The sequence below is a fragment of the Alligator mississippiensis genome, chromosome 1 (assembly GCF_030867095.1).
Source record: "Alligator mississippiensis isolate rAllMis1 chromosome 1, rAllMis1, whole genome shotgun sequence".
NCBI lineage: Eukaryota > Metazoa > Chordata > Crocodylia > Alligatoridae > Alligator > Alligator mississippiensis.
In genome coordinates this window covers 10,884,468-10,904,481 of record NC_081824.1, presented here as the reverse complement: position 1 = coordinate 10,904,481, position 20,014 = coordinate 10,884,468, and the positions used below count along the sequence as shown (strand labels likewise).

Below are 20,014 nucleotides of genomic sequence, written 5' to 3'. Positions count from 1 at the left end.
GCAGATATTTACCAGCTCATGAAATGGGCGGACAAGATCCTGATGGTGTTTAACACCAAAAAAATGCAAGGTTCTCCACCTTGGGAGGAAAAACCTGCAGCATGCTGTCGCAGGGCACCTCGGTGCCCCTGCTCCTATAGAGGAGAAACTGCCAGGGAGCGAGTGAGCGCACCCTGGCCTGACATAACGAGCCCAGCTGAGGCTTGCTCAGGTAATGAGCGCAGCTGCGGGTTGCCGGAGCAACCAAGGGGAACCAGCTGCCTGTAGGAGGCAGGGCCTGGCCCTTATAAAACTCAGGGCTGAGGTCAGGCTGGCAGTTCTCTGCCAGCAGCCGGAAAGGCAGGAGCTCACTCAGCCAAGATATGGGGAGAAGTTTGAGGGGCAAGTACAGCTCATGATAGCCCTGAGAGGATTGGGCACTAAAGGTTTAGCCAGGGGGCTTTATGTTTGTGTTACAGCCAGGAGGCTTGTGTTTGTTTGGCTCTGTTATTACATCCGGAGGCTTGGGTGAGGCTGTAGGGGCTGGAGGAGGCCTCAACTATAGGGACCCCAGAGAGTGTGGGGTGCCCTAGCGCCAAGAGGGCACATTATCTGCATAGCACCAGGGAAGGCGCAGCTCTCATGCCAGGGCGTGAGCAGCTGGCGGCGAGGAGCACGGCCAGTGGGTCACGGGCGCAACCCGTAGGTTGCAGACGGGGACCTAGACCCCGGATTGCGTGTGGGGGGGAACATAGACCCCGGCCCCAGGAAAGGGGCAATGTTATTGAGTAGCCCAGTGTGGGCCCGGCGAGCCCCAAAGAGGGGGGAGCACCATTACTGAGGAGCCCTAGAGGGGCCATATCAAGGGGCCCGAGACGGGCATAGCGAGCCTGGCCACAGGCTAGGGCGGTAACACCCCTCAGACTGAGGCAGGGCACTGCGGTTGCCCCGAGAAGACAGGGAGTAGCAGCGCGGTGAGCCAAGGTCAAAGAGGGTGCCCGTGCGGTTGGCCCATAGGACCGGAGGCCCGCTAGGGAGTCCCTGAGCGGGACCGTAGCATCAGGGGAGGCCCACCGGGAGGCTGGGCATGAGAGAGACAGACCCAACAACGTCTATTACATCTGCGAGGCTTGGGGCGTGGTATCAGGGGAGGTAGGAGCCACGAATAGCCCATAAGGCTAGGGTGTCCGAGGAACACCCACCGTATCGGAAGACCCCCAGGGGGTCTGGAAGAACCGCGGGGACAGAGGTCCCGAGTAGCCGTGCACAGGGAAGACACAAGGCAGCCTCCCAACATTATATTGACCAACAAGACATGGCGGGAGAGAATTAGAGGGTGTCTTGGGCCAGCCTGACACGGAGCGAGGGACCTCAAGGAGATCACGGCCCTCCGCGAGGACCCCGCCGTGACATCTGGTGCATTGGCCGGGAACGGCCGTGCACGGGGAAAGAACCCATGTCCCTGACAAGGGAAATGAACCTTAGGGCTATTTTACAGATCGACAGGGCAGTGAGATTGAGGGGCTTGAGAAGACAAGCCCAGATCAGGAGAGACACTGCCAGTTGAGAGCGTTTGAGGACGTTGGGTCTGGTTTAAACCGAGAACAGAGTCATGGCAGGTATAGAGGACATGGAGAGCCTGAAACAAGAGAATTTCACCTGGCTATTAAAAGTGAGTGAGCTAGAAGAAGATATTGCACGGCTAGAGTGGGAGCTGGAGGTAGCCCAATCCCAGAAGGAGCAGGCGAAGGCAAAGGCCGCTGGATTGGAACAGTGGGTACAAGCAGGGAGAAAGGAAGGAGGTCCTAAAGGAATTAGGCGCCTGATTGCAGTAGAGGCAGAAAGGACTCGAGCACTAGAGCGGCTCATGGCAGAAGAAGCCAAGAGGAGCAGACGGAGAGAAGAGAATCTGCAAGACATGCAGAGGGAAATGTCAGCATGGAGGGCAAGATACTATGCGCTCCAGGAACGAAACCTATTTCTGGAAAAGCAGTTAGAGACTGGGGAGAGAGAGAACGAGGACTTACAGTCCCAATTGTGAAGCATGGAGGTGGAAAAAGGACACCTGGAGGAACAGGTACTGTCCCTTGAAACCCACCTAGAAGCCAGCTCAGCTAGAGAGGCAACAAGTAACGCAGAGAGAAAGCAGTCACAGCTGCAAAGGCTGACCCTAAGGCAGCAGATTTGGGCCTTAGAGGCAGCAAATAAAATGTTACAAGCAGCAGGTAGTCAGATGGCTACAAAGGGCCAAGACTCTAGGGAGTTGGAGGGTCCAGAGGTGATGAGTACAGCAACCCAAACGGGAGCAGTGCAGGAGGACCTGGAAGGCTGGCAAGAGCATTGCTTACAAGCAGAATACCAGGTCGAAGCACTCCGGGAAAAGCTAATAGAGAGCTTTGCCCAGGCAGAAGAAGTGGGGAAAGCGATAACAAAGGAAATAGAGAAAGTAAGAGAATATATGGCCAACCATGAGGCATTAGAAGAACAGAAGCAGTCCCTGGAGACAGAGGTAAAAGCCAAAACACAGGAGTGTGCACAGTTGTAGGCCCAATGGCAAAGGGTAGAAAAGGAAAAGGGCCAACTGAGGGAAGAGATACAGTCCCTGAAGGCCCTATTAAAAGAGAGCACAGCCAGGGAGCTAGCGTGCCGAGAGAGGATTGAACAACAAGCAGTACCGGCTGCTCAGATACAAAGCAAGAGACTGACCATGATAAGCAGCCTGTTGGAGGAACATGCCTCCATGATTAAGGCAGGATGCGAGGAGCACCTGAAGGAGTCTCAAGGCTTGAAAGAGACCCTAACAGACACAGAAAGACTGATTGAGACTGCACAGCCCCTGCTTCTAAAGGTCCTGAGAAATCAGGAACAGTCCAGTGAGGTGGGCTTAGAAATCCCTAGAGAAGAGGGGGAACCAGAGCAGCAGGAAAAGAATATAAAGCTGGAGGCACTCTCCGGGATAGACTCAAGGATGAGAGAAGAGATCACCTCCATAGTCACGGAGTGCCTGAGTCGGAGATGGGGTCAGTGGGCAAGCCAGTACGTTCAAGAAATGAACTGCCTGAAGGAAAAACTAGATAAAGGTGCAGGCTTGTGTGATGTTAGGAGATCAACGGTATCAAGGCAAGGTGCAGCTTCCGCAGGAGAGGGAGCAACAAAACCACAAAATAAGAGAGCGGTCCAGAGGCCTGAGGGAGATAAAAGGGGCCAAAGCCCCAAGGAACTTAAGGGGGGAGGAGATGGACGTCTCAAGCTCCACCTTAAAGGAGAAATACCTAGCCCAGCACAACACCAGAGACCGGACCGTGTGCGGACGACAGACCAAGTTAAGGAGGCAGAAGGGCCATCTTCACCAAAGGTAATGCGGTCGAGAGGAGATCAGGAAAGAAAGAAGAGGCCATGCGTGTACGTTAATAACCTCCCAGGGCTAACCCAGTGGTGGATGTTGAGAAGGCTTGTGGAAGCTAGAATCAGCGGCGTAGCCTATGTGAAAATCTATAAAGGGCCTAGAGGAAGACCCACCAGACGGGGGAAAATAGAGTTTTGGGAAGAGAAGGATGCCCAGAAAGCATTGAAGAGACAATGGGAGCTCTGGGGAATACTCGTAGACAGGCAAGAAACCTCAGGAAGGAGGGAGTGTTACAAGGGACGTGCAGAAGGAGATCTGGGATCTAGATAGAAGAAGAGGGGCAGGGTACCCCAAACAGTGGGAAGCAGCTCTCCCAGGAGGGAGGAGGTGGTGAAGAAAGAAAAGAGGGAAGCCTAATTTGCACCCTACCAGGAACGGCTAACGTGGGGGGACTACTTTTGGCAGGGTAACTCCCACGGAATCCCACGTGATGCGCCCCTAGGTAAAAGGCGAGGAGGAGGTGCCTTAAAACCTCCGCCACTTATAAGAGAGATGCTGGGTGCTGGAAGAAAGGCTGAGAAGACCCGCCGAATCCGACCAAATTCTATGAAAAGGAAGATCTACCTCGGTGAATTCGATCTTCGGGGGGGAGGTGTGTCGCAGGGCACCTCGGTGCCCCTGCTCCTATAGAGGAGAAACTGCCAGGGAGCGAGTGAGCACGCCCTGGCCTGACATAACGAGCCCAGCTGAGGCTTGCTCAGGTAATGAGCGCAGCTGCGGGTTGCCGGAGCAACCAAGGGGAACCAGCTGCCTGTAGGAGGCAGGGCCTGGCCCTTATAAAGCTCAGGGCTGAGGCCAGGCTGGCAGTTCTCTGCCAGCAGCCGGAGAGGCAGGAGCTCACTCAGCCAAGCTATGGGGAGAAGTCTGAGGGGCAAGTACAGCTCATGATAGCCCTGAGAGGATTGGGCACTAAAGGTTTAGCCAGGGGGCTTTATGTTTGTGTTACAGCCAGGAGGCTTGTGTTTGTTTGGCTCTGTTATTACATCCAGAGGCTTGGGTGAGGCTGTAGGGGCTGGAGGAGGCCTCAACTATAGGGACCCCAGAGAGTGTGGGGTGCCCTAGCGCCAAGAGGGCGCATTATCTGCATAGCGCCAGGGAAGGCGCAGCTCGCACGCCAGGGCGTGAGCAGCTGGCGGCGAGGAGCACGGCCAGTGGGTCGCGGGTGCAACACGTAGGTTGCAGACGGGGACCTAGACCCCGGATTGTGTGTGGGGGGGAACATAGACCCCGGCCCCAGGAAAGGGGCAATGTTATTGAGTAGCCCAGTGTGGGCATGGCGCGCCCCAAAGAGGGGGAGCGCCATTGTATGTTATTGAGTAGCCCAGTGTGGGCCCCGCGAGCCCCAAAGAGGGGGGAGTGCCATTACTGAGGAGCCCTAGAGGGGCCATATCAAGGGGCCCGAGACGGGCATAGCGAGCCCGGCCGCAGGCTAGGGCGGTAACACCCCTCAGACTGAGGCAGGGCGCTGCGGTTGCCCCGAGAACACGGGGAGTAGCAGCACGGTGAGCCAGGGTCAGAGAGGGTGCCCGTGCGGTTGGCCCATAGGACCGGAGGCCCGCTAGGGAGTCCCTGAGCGGGACCGTACCATCAGGGGAGGCCCAGCGGGAGGCTGGGCACAAGAGAGACAGACCCAACAACGTCTATTACATCTGCGAGGCTTGGGGCGTGGTATCAGGGGAGGTAGGAGCCACGCATAGCCCATAAGGCTAGGGTGTCCGAGGAACACCCACCATATCGGGAGACCCCCAGGGGGTCCGGAAGAACTGCGGGGACAGAGGTCCTGAGTAGCCGTGCCCAGGGAAGACACAAGGCAGCCTCCCAACATTATATTGACAACAAGACGTGGCGGGCGAGAATTAGAGGGTGTCTTGGGCCGGCCTGACACAGAGCGAGGGACCTCAAGGAGATCACGTCCCTCTGCGAGGACCCCGCCATGACACATGCTTATATGCTTGGCAGTGCTATGCTGGTAAGCACTACAGATGAAAAGGACTTGGGGGCCTGATTGGCCACAAGATGAGCATGTGCCTGCAATGCGATGCTGCGGCTAGTAAAGCGACCAAAACGCTGGCTTGCATCCATAGATGTTTCTCAAGCAAATCCCAGGACGTCATTCTCCCATTGTACTCGGCCTTGGTGAGGACGCAGCTGGAGTACTGCATCCAGTTTTGGGATCCACAATTCAAAAAGGATGTGGAGAAACTTGAGAGAGTCCAGAGAAGAGCTATGTGCATGATCAGAGGTCAGAATAACAGATTTTATGATGAGAGGCTGAGAGCCATGGGACTCTTCAGCCTGGAAAAGCGCAGGCTCGGGAGTGATCTGGTGGTTACCTATACATTTATTAGGGGTGTTCACCAAGATCTGGGGGAACTTCTGTTCACCAGAGTGCCCCAAGAGATGACAAGATTGAATGGTCACAAACTCCTTTGCGACCGTCTCAGGCTGGACATAAAGAACTCCTTTACTGTCCAAGCCCCCAAGGTTTGGAATAGACTGCCACTGGAGGTGGTTCAATCACCCACTTAAATGCCTTCAAAACACTTTTGGATGTTTATCTTGCGGGGGTCCTATGATCCCTGCTGACTTCCTGCCCCTGGGCAGCGGGATGCACTCGATGATCCACTGGGGTCTGTTCCATCCTGAATGTCTATGAAATCTATGAAAAAAAAAAAAAAAACAACAAAAAAACCCCTCAACAATGCTTTTGCAATGAAAAATCAGAGATGTGAAAAATAAGTCTAGATGCTTCGTGAGATATGTTACAATCTTCATTTGCATGATCAATCATAGATAATTTCTTAGTTATTACTGTAGCCATCAAGTTCCCAGGGGCAGCCATGATGCCGTGATGGTGGTTCTGCCACCATGCCCTGCTCAGCCATAGGGTGCTTTCCCTTCTTGCCCTCCATGCCTTGATGGAATAATACTAATTTTAAAGAGGGAGGTTGCTCATGGGTCTTCACATGGGCTCCAGTCTAGATGAACCCCACACTGGGGTTCCCTGGCAGCTGCTGTCCTCTACTGCTCCCATGCACCTTGCTGGGCCTCCCTGGTTGACCATGTCCTACAGGGCACCTAAAGCCTTAGGGGATTATTGCATGGCTCCATTCCTCCCCTAAACCATAACCCAAGCCTCATGGGTGTTACTGTAGTATTGTTCTCTCCTGCCGGGGCTTCAGCCTCCTTGGCCTTTGCCCCTTGACTCTGACTTGGCATTCTAGCCCATGTGTCAGGCATGGCTTTGAGGCACTAGCTCTGGTTTGGCCCTCTCAGGCACTGGGCCCCTAAGCTCTGTGGCCCTTGTGTAGCTGTGTCCTTCTTAGGTGTCAGGCCCCTGTCTGATTATGTGGTCCTGAACTCTGCCACTCTCCAGGCTCAATAGTGACACAAGCCTTGAGTCTACCCCAGGCAGGACTTATGGAGATCACATGCCCCTCTGGTACTAATGGGAATGCCATACACTGCCCCTACAGTCCCAACCCAAACCACAACTGTAAAACTAACTCAAACCATAAGCTCCTGGGCTATAACTTAAACATAAAGGGAAAGCAGACCTCTTACCCTTTAAAAGGGAAAACCTTACCTTACCCCTTAGCTAGGCATACCTCCCAGCCCTGAGCTCCTTGTGAGCTCCCTGAGCCTCACTGTTCCCACAGGTAGCATAGCATTCAGTCTAGCATCCCTGGTTATCTCTCCTTGGCAGAAGCTCCTAACTCTTCAGCTTTCAAGGCTAGACCATCTTGCCAACTCATACCCCAGGCTTATATCCTCCCAGGGCCCTGCCCCTTCCAGGCAGCAGACTACCCTTCTTCATTGCCTCATTGCCACAGTGACCTGCAGCTGCTGCATCCTGCCTGGCCTACAGCACTCCCTTGCTGGGATGTTTCTTCCTTGAAGGAGGTCTCTGTTACAACTACATAATACCCTATAAAAAAAAGCATATGCAGCTGCAGGGAAATTAAACTGCTATATACAGTGCTAACTCAGCTATATCTGCAGTCATACAGGGCACTTGTTAAGTGCAATTTGAGGAATGTTTTAATGCTGGAGTAGGAAGGCACACCTCACTCTAACCTAAGAATTAGAGTATTTGTTTAGGAAGACTAGGATCCTAGGGGCTCCTTGATCAGGGAGGATTTGATCTTGCATTGCCTGCTTTTAGCTACCAAGTCATAGGCAAGGGACTTCTGGAGCACCCTTCAGCCTTCCTCTTGAATCTGGCCCACTAGTCAGTCAAGAAGAGAAGTTATGTGGACCCAGACAGGAGGTAAGCCAGAGGGATCAGTGTAATGGAAACTCTCCTACTACTGCTGTTGTATTCACTGGTAAGGCCATTAGACATAAAAGCAGACAAGGTTCTTTGGGTCCTTGGACCAACACAGATACAACTTACACCATTTAGACACAAAGGGCATAACTCAGGGCCCCCATCATCTCCAGAACAGTATCAACTTAATTTTGTCTGGTTCTCTTTCTCTTGGCTCCAAGTAACTTCTCCTCTTGTCTGCCAAGAGGAGGGCTGCAGGGTTCTATGTGCTTTAGGCCAGTGGATCTCAAACTTTGTAAACTCAAGGGACTTCTCATTATATTCCAGACATCCCTCATTAGATTGAAGACACTCCTCAGAAAATGCCAGCTCTTAGCATTCGTTCCTTTTTTAATGATGGAAAAATGACAAAACAATTCTTCTGTTGTAAAGAACTCTGAAAGACTGCACCAGGTCAGAATGTTTTTGGCACTATTGGGTGCTTGTATGCATGACGGGGGTTTAGTCCTTCAGGGCTGCATTCTACGTCCCCTAAATTGAAATAGTGAGTTTTTAATGGAAACGGTGGGTTTTATTTTTCTGTCACTGTATACATGTCATTGTCCTGGTGGCTGCAGGTGCCTGCTGAATGCAGAAGCAGGGAGTGGTCCAATCCCTTTTTTTTTTTTTTTTTTACAGTGGAGCCTGCCAGTCACTCCCCTGGTGGGGAGGTGAGCTGCCAGTGGGCCAAGTGGCCTTTCAACTGTAGGGCACCCCAGTTCTTTCCTCTGTGGCAGCAGCCCCTCCCCCCCTTCCCCACTGGGGCTGCCTGGGCAGGCTGCTAGTGGGCTGGGGGCTGCCCCAGTCTGGAGGTGCCCAATCCAACTCTTGCCTGAGCTCATCCAGACTTCCAGTGCCCTGTGCACTGTCCCCCACCATCTTCTCTGGCTGTCAGTTCACCTCCAGTTCACCTCCAGTCAGGGCAAGCCAGCCCATTCCCAGGTGGCACCAAGTGTTCTGGCAGCCACAGGTACTTACTGAAGTCAGAAGAAGTAAGGTGCCCAATAATTTTTTTCCTATGGAGCCTACCCACCTCTCTCACCACCAGCGGGTGAGCTGACAGATTAATGGCTGCAACATTCTCAGTTGCAACGTTGCAAACGAAACTACATTGGGATGTGGTTTAGTTTCTGACAATGCAAACTCATTTGAAGCCCCCAAACCTCATGTATGTGTAAAGTATGACTCCATTAAGCCACACTAACATAAATTTTCATCATGTGTACATGGTAACATCGTCACGTGTACAAGCACCCATTGAACCCTATTTGAAGTCTCTGGGTCTATCTTGTAAATTATGTATAGGTATTTGCATACCTCAGAGTACTAGAATAGCATGGTACCCTTAAAAGAATCTCATAAACATCCAGGATGCCAAAGAATCTTGGTTAAGAATCACAGGTCGAGTGATTAAAACACTTTCCCAGAAAGCAAGCAATATAGATTGAACTCTATTTCAGGTGAGGAGGGCCTAGAAGAGGGGAGGGCAAAGAGGCAGCCCGTGAGCCGGATGTGGCCCACCAGGCCATTCTATCCAGTTTGTGGAGCCCTTAAAAAATTTAGAAAATGAATTTTTATCTTCCCCTGGCTTCCTGTCACGTGGCCCTTGATGGCTGGCCAAAACTCAATAAGCAACCCTCCACCTAAAATAATTGCCCACCCCTGGCCTAGAAATAGGATTGCCAGACTCTGAGCAAGTGTCCTAACCAGGAGATTATTAGACTGAGAGGCAGATGGGCCCTTCTCCTTCATTTTACTTCAGACACTTAGGCACATCCTTGGACAATACTATTCTGCAGGTGGCAATAGAATTTAAAATCATAGAATCAGAGGTAATTTAGTTCAACCCCTCGCCTGAGGCAGGAGCAATCCTATCCAAACCATCCTATACAATTCATAACCTAAACTCTCAAGCCTGCTCTCAAGCCTGAAGACTACTCTCAACCCTGACACAGCAAAGGCATAACACCTTAATGTCTCAGCTGCCTGCGGAGGGTTCGGGATTGGGAGTATTGTCAGGGGTAGAAAGGTAAGAAAGTTTTATTGACTTAACAAAAACACAACTATGTGTAGTAACAAAACAAACAATGACAGACAAAAGAAATTCACATTGGCAACTTATCTGTAGTTCTATAGGTGGTGGATACACAGTTAGCAGTTTCCAGTGAAGCACAAGTGTCCTGGGCTATAGATCTTGCTGAGGCATGGGCGGACATTATTCTTGTGGCAACTTGTACAGCTACAAACACGTAGCATCACAACATGTCTTTGATAATAATGGATTCTATCTATGCAGGCTTATAACTCTGGATGCTTTCTGACAAGGCTGGTAGTGATGGGATGGCAGCCATCAAGGGGTCAGTATTAGCATTCAAAGCTTGAAAGTCAATAGTCAACTGCCACCCTCCATTTGGCTTGTGTACTCGCCAAACTGGATTGTTATACGGAGAGTGGGTTCGAATAGTAGTCTCATCTTTTAACTGCTGGCTGATAATACACTGGATAGGTTGTGGGGCCTCAGGGAGAGTTTGATACTGGGGTCTGTGTACTTTTTTCATGGGAGGCAGGGTTAGTGGGATCATGCTACATCGAGTTACGGCTCTTATAGCTGTTTTTTCTGTTTCCCGATGAGGCACTGTGCACTAAAACTGCTAATTCTCTTGTTTAAGGGCAAACCACTGTTTTCTTAGTACATTTAGTCTCAGTAAACTTGGTCTCCCTTTTCGTATTACTTCTGCCGCTGTTATCTTAGAGCTATTAGGTAACACAAAGGTTGCTCGAACTAGATGTCCTGGTAATCTGGTGTCTCTGACTCCAATTACTTGATAAGGGGTTCTTTTCTCTCCCTTCTAATCTGCAGAATCTAAAATGCAAATCTGGGCACTTGTGTCTAATAGCATATTAATTGACTTTTTACTTTTACTTAATTGAATCTGTACAGGTATCCAAATTAAGGGGCTAATATTAACTTTGGATACCGGTCTCCGGCCCACTACTGCCCCATTGTGGTTCTTTTCTTTGGGGGTTGGGCCAGCCAGACTCTCTAGGCCATATGATCAGGATGGGTAAAAGCTAGTGGCCCCTCATATGCGTGGGAAAATGTCGACAGTTTTGCCCTCAGGGAAGAGAATCTCTCCGGTGATACTGTTGGTGGTGCAGAAGGCTCTGCTTTTAGTCTTGCCCTTTTGGTGCACTGTTTAACCTTCAGCCCTCTCAAGACATTGGAGGGCAGTCTATTGATTTGCACTTTATTGTAACAGGCAGCTAACAAGTCTTTCTACATTTTTGCTTGCGGAGTCTTGGGCCAGCCTTTCCTGGCTTTTCTCAACAATTCGGGGGGGGGGGGGGTCTGGGGGTTAATCTTTCACTGAGGACTGAGGCCACTGCCATGGCCTTGACAGCTTTCATCAGCTTGGTAAGCCTTGGCTTCTGCAAAATGTGTAAAAGCTGCACTACTCGCTGGATCGTATCTCTTACTGGGAGATTCACCGCCTCTGGCTCCAAGGCCAACAAGGCCAAGGTGCACTCTGTTGGTGCTCGTCAGCAAAACTTCTTCTACAACGGTGCTGTCATGACTTCTGCATTTGGTGTGTAAGTCTAAACTCCTGCATGAATGATTTCAGTTAGTGATTATAGATACAAGCAGCAGACAGCCTCTTCTAAATTGGCCCATGACCAAGAGGCAGGGTTAAGCTCTTCTTCTATATAACTATAACTAGCTGCAGTGGCTTGGAGCACAGCAGAAAACAAAGTAACATTTTCATCACTTTCTGCAAATTGATTTAACTGGAGCTCAGGGCACAGAACTATTTTTGAAGCTTTGGCTCTATTTACTGAAATTGCAAATGCTTTTTCACTATACATTTGAACAAACCAGTCTATTACTGACTCTCCCAGTTTGGACTTCTGCTGCTTTTGAATATTTTAAATCTCAGCATGGGTAAAGGAATGCAGCTCTGCTCAGGGTTTCTCTCCTTGTGGCTCTGAATGAGTTATCACTATGGGAAAAAATTTGGTTGAGTTTCTCCCCCGGGGCGGGGAAGGCCTGGCTAGTTTCTGCCCTCTGGGCAGGAACATACGAGGGTATTTCAGCACCAGGCTCATCATAAATCTCCTCCTCTCCATCAATCTCCTCCCTTTGATCTTCCCAGAGCTTAACTTTTGGTTTATCTCTGTACAGACACTTGTGGGAGGATCGCTGCACAGCCTGCACTAACTGCACTTTCTTCTGGAGGGGAGCAGCCACGCGCGGGATCATAATTTTTCCTATCTTCTGTCTTAATGTTTCCAAGCAGCTCTGCAGAGCTCACACAGCCTTGCACGCCACGCTGTTGGAATCTCTCACATCTTTTAACTCCTTACTGAGCCAGGTGACCTCTTTCCAGAGCTGGGCATTTTCTTCGGCTCCTAACCACAGCCACGACAGGCACCCCTTCTCAGGCTTACCCCAGGCAGCAGTAGAAAACCTAGCCCAATGATAGGGTACAGTTCTCAGGTCACTCTAGGCAGGTCTCAACCTATCCTTATCCCACCCGGGATTCTCAATCCCTTTCACTTCCTTAAGCAAAGCTACTAATGGGGGCCTCGCAACTCCCTCTATTCTTCCCTTTCTCTCCAGACCAGAGCCTCTCAATCCTTTTCGTGACACCAATTTATGTCTCAGCTGCCTGTGGAGGGTTCAGGTTTGAGAGTATGGTCAGGGGTAGAAAGGTAAGAAAGGTTTATTGACTTAACAAAAACACAACTACGTGTAGTAAGAAAACAAACAATGACAGACAAAAGCAATTCACGTTCGCAACTTATCAGCAGTCCCCTCTGATGCCTGATACACAGCAAGCTTCTCTTTCTACAAAGTTCAGCGAAGGCAGGCGTCCCTGAACAGCGCTGTCTGAAGGGTACTGGGAAGGACTTTGGAATGCAGTGTTTGGACTCTTCGAGGTCTACGGGCTCACTGATCTAGGCAACAGCTAACTAATCTTTTTCACAGAGCTGTATCTTTCTTCTGAACGGTTTCTAGATATTCTTGCTAATTTAAAGCTTCTGAATGGTTTTGATAACGTACAACCACTCAGATTCTTTTTACTTTAACTGTCTTTAGACTGACTAATAGCAGTACAAGCTTTGCATTTTTTTGATAAGGTAATTTTAACCACGCTACAGGGCTTTACTACCTCCAGGCTTTGCTAAATTTACTAGGCTTTACTTTATACAAGGCTTCACTACGTCTTAGACTTTAATAAGGCTTTTAGCAACAGCATATAGCTTAATATCTAAACAAATATAAAGAAACACTTAGTCTAATCTTCATAAAGCCTTCAGCAAGAGGCCTTTATCACACTGGCACACTTTTCAGCTGTCACACCCCAACTTGCCACAGGTAAAGCAGGAGAACTGTGGCAGCCTGTCCCCTGCTTCTATAAACAGTTGCCAATATATACTGAAGATATTCCCAATGGATGGCCAGGCCCTGGCTACAGAGGAAGGCAAAACCGCTCACAATCCATACCAAAATGATTATTGGGTAAAATTCCTTCCTGACTCCAAATAAGGTGATTGTCTGTCCCTGAGCAGACAGGCAAGACCCTCCCACCAGGAAAGTCTGGCTTTGGTCCCAGCAAGAGCATTGTACACCAGTTAAATCCCCAGCCTTGGTTGTAGCCAACACCCAATGCCTCTGAGGAAGGCTTAAAAATATCCTGACACATATGGCAGAAAGGTGGGCACAGGGAAGGAAAATGAACAAAGCCCAATTAAGCATACTCATAGTAAAACATAGGTATAGTTATGCCTAGATCTGTATCAAGTGTTAAAAATTGCATTGATGTGGCTACATCAGTGCCACCTAGGTACATGAATGTGTAGGAGGATGCGGCTCTAAGCGAGGTAACAAACTCAGACAAATGAAATCTGGGGCAAAAATGGAATTTGTTCCCACATTTTATAACTCCTACTTCAAAATTTGACCCTGACCCTTCAGAACCTGCAAACAGTATTTATAACAGTAATGGCAGTACCATGGCCAATGTAGTCACGTATCCTTACCCATGAAAGTATTGGCAAAATTTCTAAGGTGCATATTTCTGCATTATCAGAATGCTAATATCTCATTTTTTGGCATGAATAAAGAAAAAAGATATTGACTCATTAGAAAATATAGACATTAAATTAAATATGCATTATCATGTATGTTGTAACTATATCCTTAATATTAAAATAAACATCATAGACCATACATTAGTGATAATTGATTGTCAGGGAGATAATAAAAAAAATCCCTTCTTTATGTCCCAGGAAAAGGTGGAAGTTGAAGGATGTCTTTATTGTTAGGGTATATATAGGAAATCTGTTTTGACATTTCACATCCTTTTAGGTCACCCTTGGTTTGGGGTTTATGTACAATTCTGTTCTCTCCCAAGAAATGTTTAACTACCTTGCTATGAGAGGGGGTTTTGTTCCTGCATTTTACATGTTGAAATTCCCACACAGCTCCACTATCATATATACTTCATGCCAGATGCTCAGAAGTATATATTAGCATCCATGGGCTTACGTGGATGGATGGGAGCTGGTGAAGCATTTAAGCCTTACTAATAAAAGGCCTTGATCCTAATCACAATTTACTATCATGAGCAACCCTTTGATTCTGTGTGTGCTGGCAGTACTGGGGCCTGTGTGCTCAATGCCCTATTCTCTTCCTCTTTAGAAATTTGGAGCTTTCTTTGTTTCCATGTAGTGTCTTCTTCCTTCCCCTCTTCTCCCCTAGACAGAGGTAGGGCAAGCCTCCCCTACTGGAAAGCATTGGAGATGTAATCCCTACAGTTACTAGATCCCTTATGATGGTAGAAAATCCATGGGGGCCCTTTTGTTCCTATGCCATACATCTTTTAATTGGCATTTCCCATATCCAGCCACTCCAACTCCCTGTCAGTTGGTTCCAGGGACCTTCTACCTGGCTGTATCCACCATAATCACTGACACCAAGAAGGGAAGAAGACTGATTTCCAGCTGACAAAGATGAATACTAGGGCTGTGCGAAATGGCACCGTTCCATTTTGCCTTGAGTTTCGAGGTTTTGACGAAACAGCATTTTGTATCAAATTTCATTTAGATTCAAAACAGCTGTTCCATTTTGCTTCATCGAAACAGTGAGGCTGTTTCGACTCTGTTTTGACAGTTTGCTAGATCAGCCCTTCCGGACTGATTTCCCATCACCAGCGCTAGATCAGGACAGGGACAGGGAGTCAGCCTGATCTAGCGCTGGGGTTCTAGCATGGGGGACCCTCATCCCCCAGCCAGATCTAGTGTAGGAGATGGGAAGCCAGACCAGCTGGATTGACTTCCATCCCCAGCGCTATAATCAAAATGTTTCAACTTTTGAAACAATTCGACTAGCCACATATTGTTTCGAGGCTGTTTCAAAGCTGTCTGTTTAATTTCAATTTTGCTGTTTCAACCTCGAAATGAGTCAAAACAGTGTCAAAATGAAACAGCCGGCAAAATTTTGCACAGCCCTAATGAATACACATAATTTAAATTCTGGAGAGCAGACAGCTCCCAGACTTGAACCATGTTGTTGTCAGCCGTGAGGCCCAACCCACAACTCTGCCAGAAATTCCCATGTAAGGGACTTTGAATTGCAAAACCAAGACATAACTTCAAAGATCATCTAATCTAATTCCCTGCACAGTTGCAGGGTGCACTATTCCTAAACCATCCTACACAGATGCCTATTCAGCCTCTTCCTAAAAACGTCCAATGAAGGAGATGCTACAACTTCCATGGCAAGCTTGTCCCTTTGTCCTAACAGTAGTTCTTAGGAAGTCACTGAGGTACACTGTGGGAAGGGAGGATGAGACAATGCCACTGTATCCCAGATGATCCCTTTTGGCAGTGACTACTGTGACTACAGCGGTGCAAGCAACCAGAGGCCAGCAAGTGCAAGCAGTGGTGGGACAAGTTGTGGTGGGTTGGGCACAGCCCTCATTTGTGTCCTGCTACCAAAGGCAAAATGCACTGAGGCCCATTGTTGGGTGGATTAGACCTCTTGGGTGTTTGAAACAACATTGGAATGTGGAAACCTTGTATGAGGTTCCTAAACAGGCTTAGGGAAGAAGTGATGAGTTGCTCAGATCCAGCAAAATGGTAGCAATTCATGGCATGCCCAGAAACAGAAGTGTGGGCACCTAGAGAACTTTACAGGTTGAAATACATGCATCCTAGACATACATAGCTTTCCAAGGGGCTAGATAGCCTTCTGAGGGTCACATCCTTGGATTGAAGTCCCTATATCCTATCTATGTCCCATTTGAGGCACTTCAGGGTTTAGGGGATCTGGAATCTCTGTGCTTCTATTCCTCAACAACAAATTGTGGATAATACCAGTTCCCTACCTGAGAGGGTACAAAAATAAATAGATTACTAACTCTATGGTACTCAGATGCTATGGGAAAAGAAGATGCATGCATATGGGAGACAGACAGACAGATTGTTATGCTCTTTATTGGTGCAGATGGGATATAGTCAAACACTTGCACAGCATATCCTACACATGAAAAGCTGTGTTCTGTGCTGATGCCAGCCTGACTGCAGAGTTCAAGCCACTGCTCATTCTATTAAAAGAAGTATCAAGGCAGGGGGCTTACCAGTCAGAGAGAAACCTTCACCCCAGGGAAGGATTATCTCTTCATCTGCATAACCCAGCTCCATTAAAGTGTGGCCACTTCCCACAGATGTGCTGCTCCAGTTGGAGGGAGTTGGAAGGGTACAAAGTGTGTGCCTGACTGAATTTGAAAATGAGGAAATAAGGCTACATTCATTTCTCATGAAATTTGTGTCACTTTAAATAATATGGGGTTTCTGAGTTTTTGATTATGTATCTTTTTCTATCAGAGACATGTCCCCTTTTCAAAATATACCTAAATTGCATAGGCTTTCTGCATTGTTTTCCAGGACATTGGTCAAGTAATTGCTTGCAGCACTGAAGCTAGCAGGACAAAGAAATCTTATAAGGACTTATACACTGTGGAAGCTGGAGAGGAGCTATGTTAAGTATATCACTATGAAAGAAAACCAATGCAAACTGTTTAGCATTGAAAGTATAGTTTAATCAGTAAGACAGACATGGGAAATATATGAAAAGTAATTCAGACAATAGCTTACCATTTCTCATTAAAACAATTACCCTGATTTAGGCCCTGTTCCATGATTCTTATGCTCTTTAGTACTAGTTAGCAACCTAAATAGGTTCACTGAGCCCTCTTCTTCAACAGTATTTTTTTCCTTTTACCAAGAGCCAGATTTTTTCATTCTTTCTCACGATCAGGAGGTTCCCCACCCATGAATAAATCCATTGATTTCAATAGGTCACATTCTGTTGCCTTAGCTCACTGTGAGGACACTGATGCTATTTGCAGAATAAGGTTACACTGGATCTGAGAAAAAGGGGGCAGACTTTATTTCTACGTAGTGCTGGTGGGAACAGCTCTGCTACTTTTATTCCCACTGGGCGCATCTACGTGTACAATTAATGTGATTGAATAAACTGTAGGGCAAATGGCTCCACAGTAAGCTACTCCTGGGTGCAGCATGGCCTGAGGTCTGGGGGCAGCCCTGGGCTGGTAGGGAAGCACAAGGGTCAGGCCTGAGTGGCAGGTGACTGCATCAGGGGCAGAGCAGCTGACTGGGCCACAAAGCTCCTGTAATTGCCAAGCCATATGCCTAAGCAATAGGAATGAGTGTGCCCCCCTGCTAGCTGGGCTGATAGTAATTTACTTCCAGGTCAGTGTTTACACATGTGTTGCTGTGTAGTAGATAACTCCTCAGTAGGATAGTACTTATATTTACAAGTACTACCCTGCTGTGGAATAGCTCCTATGGCCTAATCGCACCGCACATGTACATGCAAGATGTTTACAGCAATTGCAGGAAATGTCTCATGTAAATGCACCCACTAAGTAGATCCTGACAGATTCGATTTGCTCTATGGCATCTATTTAGGACTATTTGGGCACGTCTACATTTATGAAAGCTTAAATTTACTGCGTACTAAGTTATTGCTCAGTGAGCAGAAATAGGCCGGCATCTACATGGGCAGGCATTCAAGTGCATTAATGCTGTGCGTGGACTGACTTGGGACTAAAGTTAGTCTAACAACTAACTTTAGTCTTAAGCAAGCCACACAGCGTTACTGCAGAGTAAAGCATCTACACGTGTGTTACTGCGCAGTAACTAACCGGGCGTAAATTTGATACCTGCGTGACGCAGGTATCAAATATATGCTCAAGTCAGCATAAGTCACCATATGTACTGCACAGTATTAGCATGCACGTGTAGATGTGTGCCTGCACTGTGCAGTCATTTTGGTTACTGCACAGTAAATGTGAATGTGCAGAAGAAGCCTTTGGGCAGAAAGTTGATTTTCAATGTGAACAAAGATGGTGGTACCTCACCTACTGAAATCAATGGGATTATTAGGAGGAACAAGACCTGGACACATATATCTTTGCAGAACAGTCCTTTATATTGCATTTTAAATGGTATTTTGCAGAAGATGATGTTGAAATTGATAGAAAAGTATTATCCCAGTCACCAAAAGTTATTAAATGTTATTGTACCAAGTTCAATTTCAACCAAGGAACAACTATATGCTACATTTTTTCAAGAACGAAATTTAATCAAGATAGAATATGTAAGTGAAAGCCTCTATCCTCAGCCTTTACTCGTGTGAGTTACCCCCTGAAAATCAGAAAGGCTGCATTCATAAAAGCTGGTAGATGGACTTCAGCTTTGTAAAAACCACTGTTGTCACCAGATGAATGATCTTAAATGTATGAATCAAACTGGTTATTTGATTTCAGTGGTGCATCGGCAGGAAGCAAGACATTTTTCCTTCACCAAAAGATTGTTGCATCCATACACCTTTGCCAGTTCGGGACAATTTGAGTACACATCTGTATACTTGCAAGGATTGGCTAAAAATGACATAAAATTTAAGTTAGACATGATTAAGAGAAAAAAAGAATCCCAAACTCTTCTTTTTGCAAGTTTCCCTGAATGCTGTTATTCTTCCCCATAGTGTTCAAAAAGTTTAACTGCACTCAGAAGTATTATTCAGTCGGTTCACAAGCTGTAGTCACTAGAAGTGAAAGACCCTCCTCCCCTATTAAATGAAAGCAATTGCAACATGGGAAAGTCAGATTTTGAGATAACGACTATTGCAATGACCCAAGACTGAAGTGTTGTCCTTTTATTTCCTATTAGACTCTTCAGCACAAGGATAAACCAGCCAGATTAACCAGTCTAATTTATTCTGTTGATAGGATCATTATATTAGATTAGATAGATACTTGGCTAGGATAGTTTTAGTCAGGGATTATCCTGCCTTGAACAAGGGGTTGGACTACATGACCTTGTGATGTCCTTTCCAGCTCTACATCCCTATAATCCTATAACCTACTTGGTCATTCTAAACCATGAAAGGGAGGAAGGTGGCATGGGGGAGTTCTTGTGCTTCTTTTACATCTTTGCCCACCCTTGCACCCTCTTATGTAGAGCAGGGGGCAAAACTCAAAACTCACTCCTGTGGGCAGGGTCACACTGTACGCAGCTTGTGGCACATCGGATCCATCACTGCTATTAGGCGACTTTAATGCGGTACTGGGTTTGTACTGGCCCTCTGCACTTGACTGAAATTTATCGTCTAGGAGTTCAGTGGCTCATTGTGAATGTAGAGCAGTGTTCCCACCTTTTTAGACTTAGGATATCCCTTGGAAAATGCCATTTATTAGATTTCTTGATTATGGAAAAAATAATAGAGTAATTTTTCCTTTGCCAAGAGCTAAGACAGATCACAATAGGTCAGAATGTTTTTGACACTACAGATCCCTATTTGAAATCTCTGGGTTTATTGTGTGAATCATAGATTCATAGATGCTAGGGTCGGACGGGACCTCAACAGATCATTGAGTCCGACCTCCTGCATAGGCAGGAAAGAGTGCTGGGGTCATCTGGCCCAAGCCAGATGACTGTCTAGCCCTCTCTTAAAGACCCCCAAGTTTGGGGGGAGCACCACCTCCCTTGGAAGCCCATTCTAAATTTTAACCACCCTTACCATGAAAAAGTTTTTCCTGATGTCTAACCTAAATCTGCTCTCTGTCAGTTTGTGACCATTGTTCCTTGTTACCCCAAGAGCTGCCCTGGTGAAAAGAGCATCTCTGATCCCTTACTGCGTCCCTCAATTAATTTGTAGGCGGCCACAAGGTCATCTCTCAGCCTTCTCTTGTGGAGGCTGAAGAGGTCCAGGTCCCTCAGTCTTTCCTCAT

At 47.6% G+C, this 20,014-nt stretch overlaps 1 protein-coding gene across 1 annotated transcript in view; it reads right to left on the bottom strand.

The window, feature by feature from the left end:
* Positions 1-16,776: 16,776 nt before the first annotated feature.
* The window catches only part of LOC102564018 (cysteine-rich venom protein helothermine), a 21,129-nt gene continuing 17,891 nt past the window's right edge, over positions 16,777-20,014 (bottom strand). Inside the window, exon 8 of the mRNA XM_019491335.2 lies at positions 16,777-18,664. Coding sequence (XP_019346880.1) covers positions 18,537-18,664 — 128 coding nt within the window. The 3' untranslated portion in view covers positions 16,777-18,536. The remainder of the gene's footprint in view (positions 18,665-20,014) is intronic.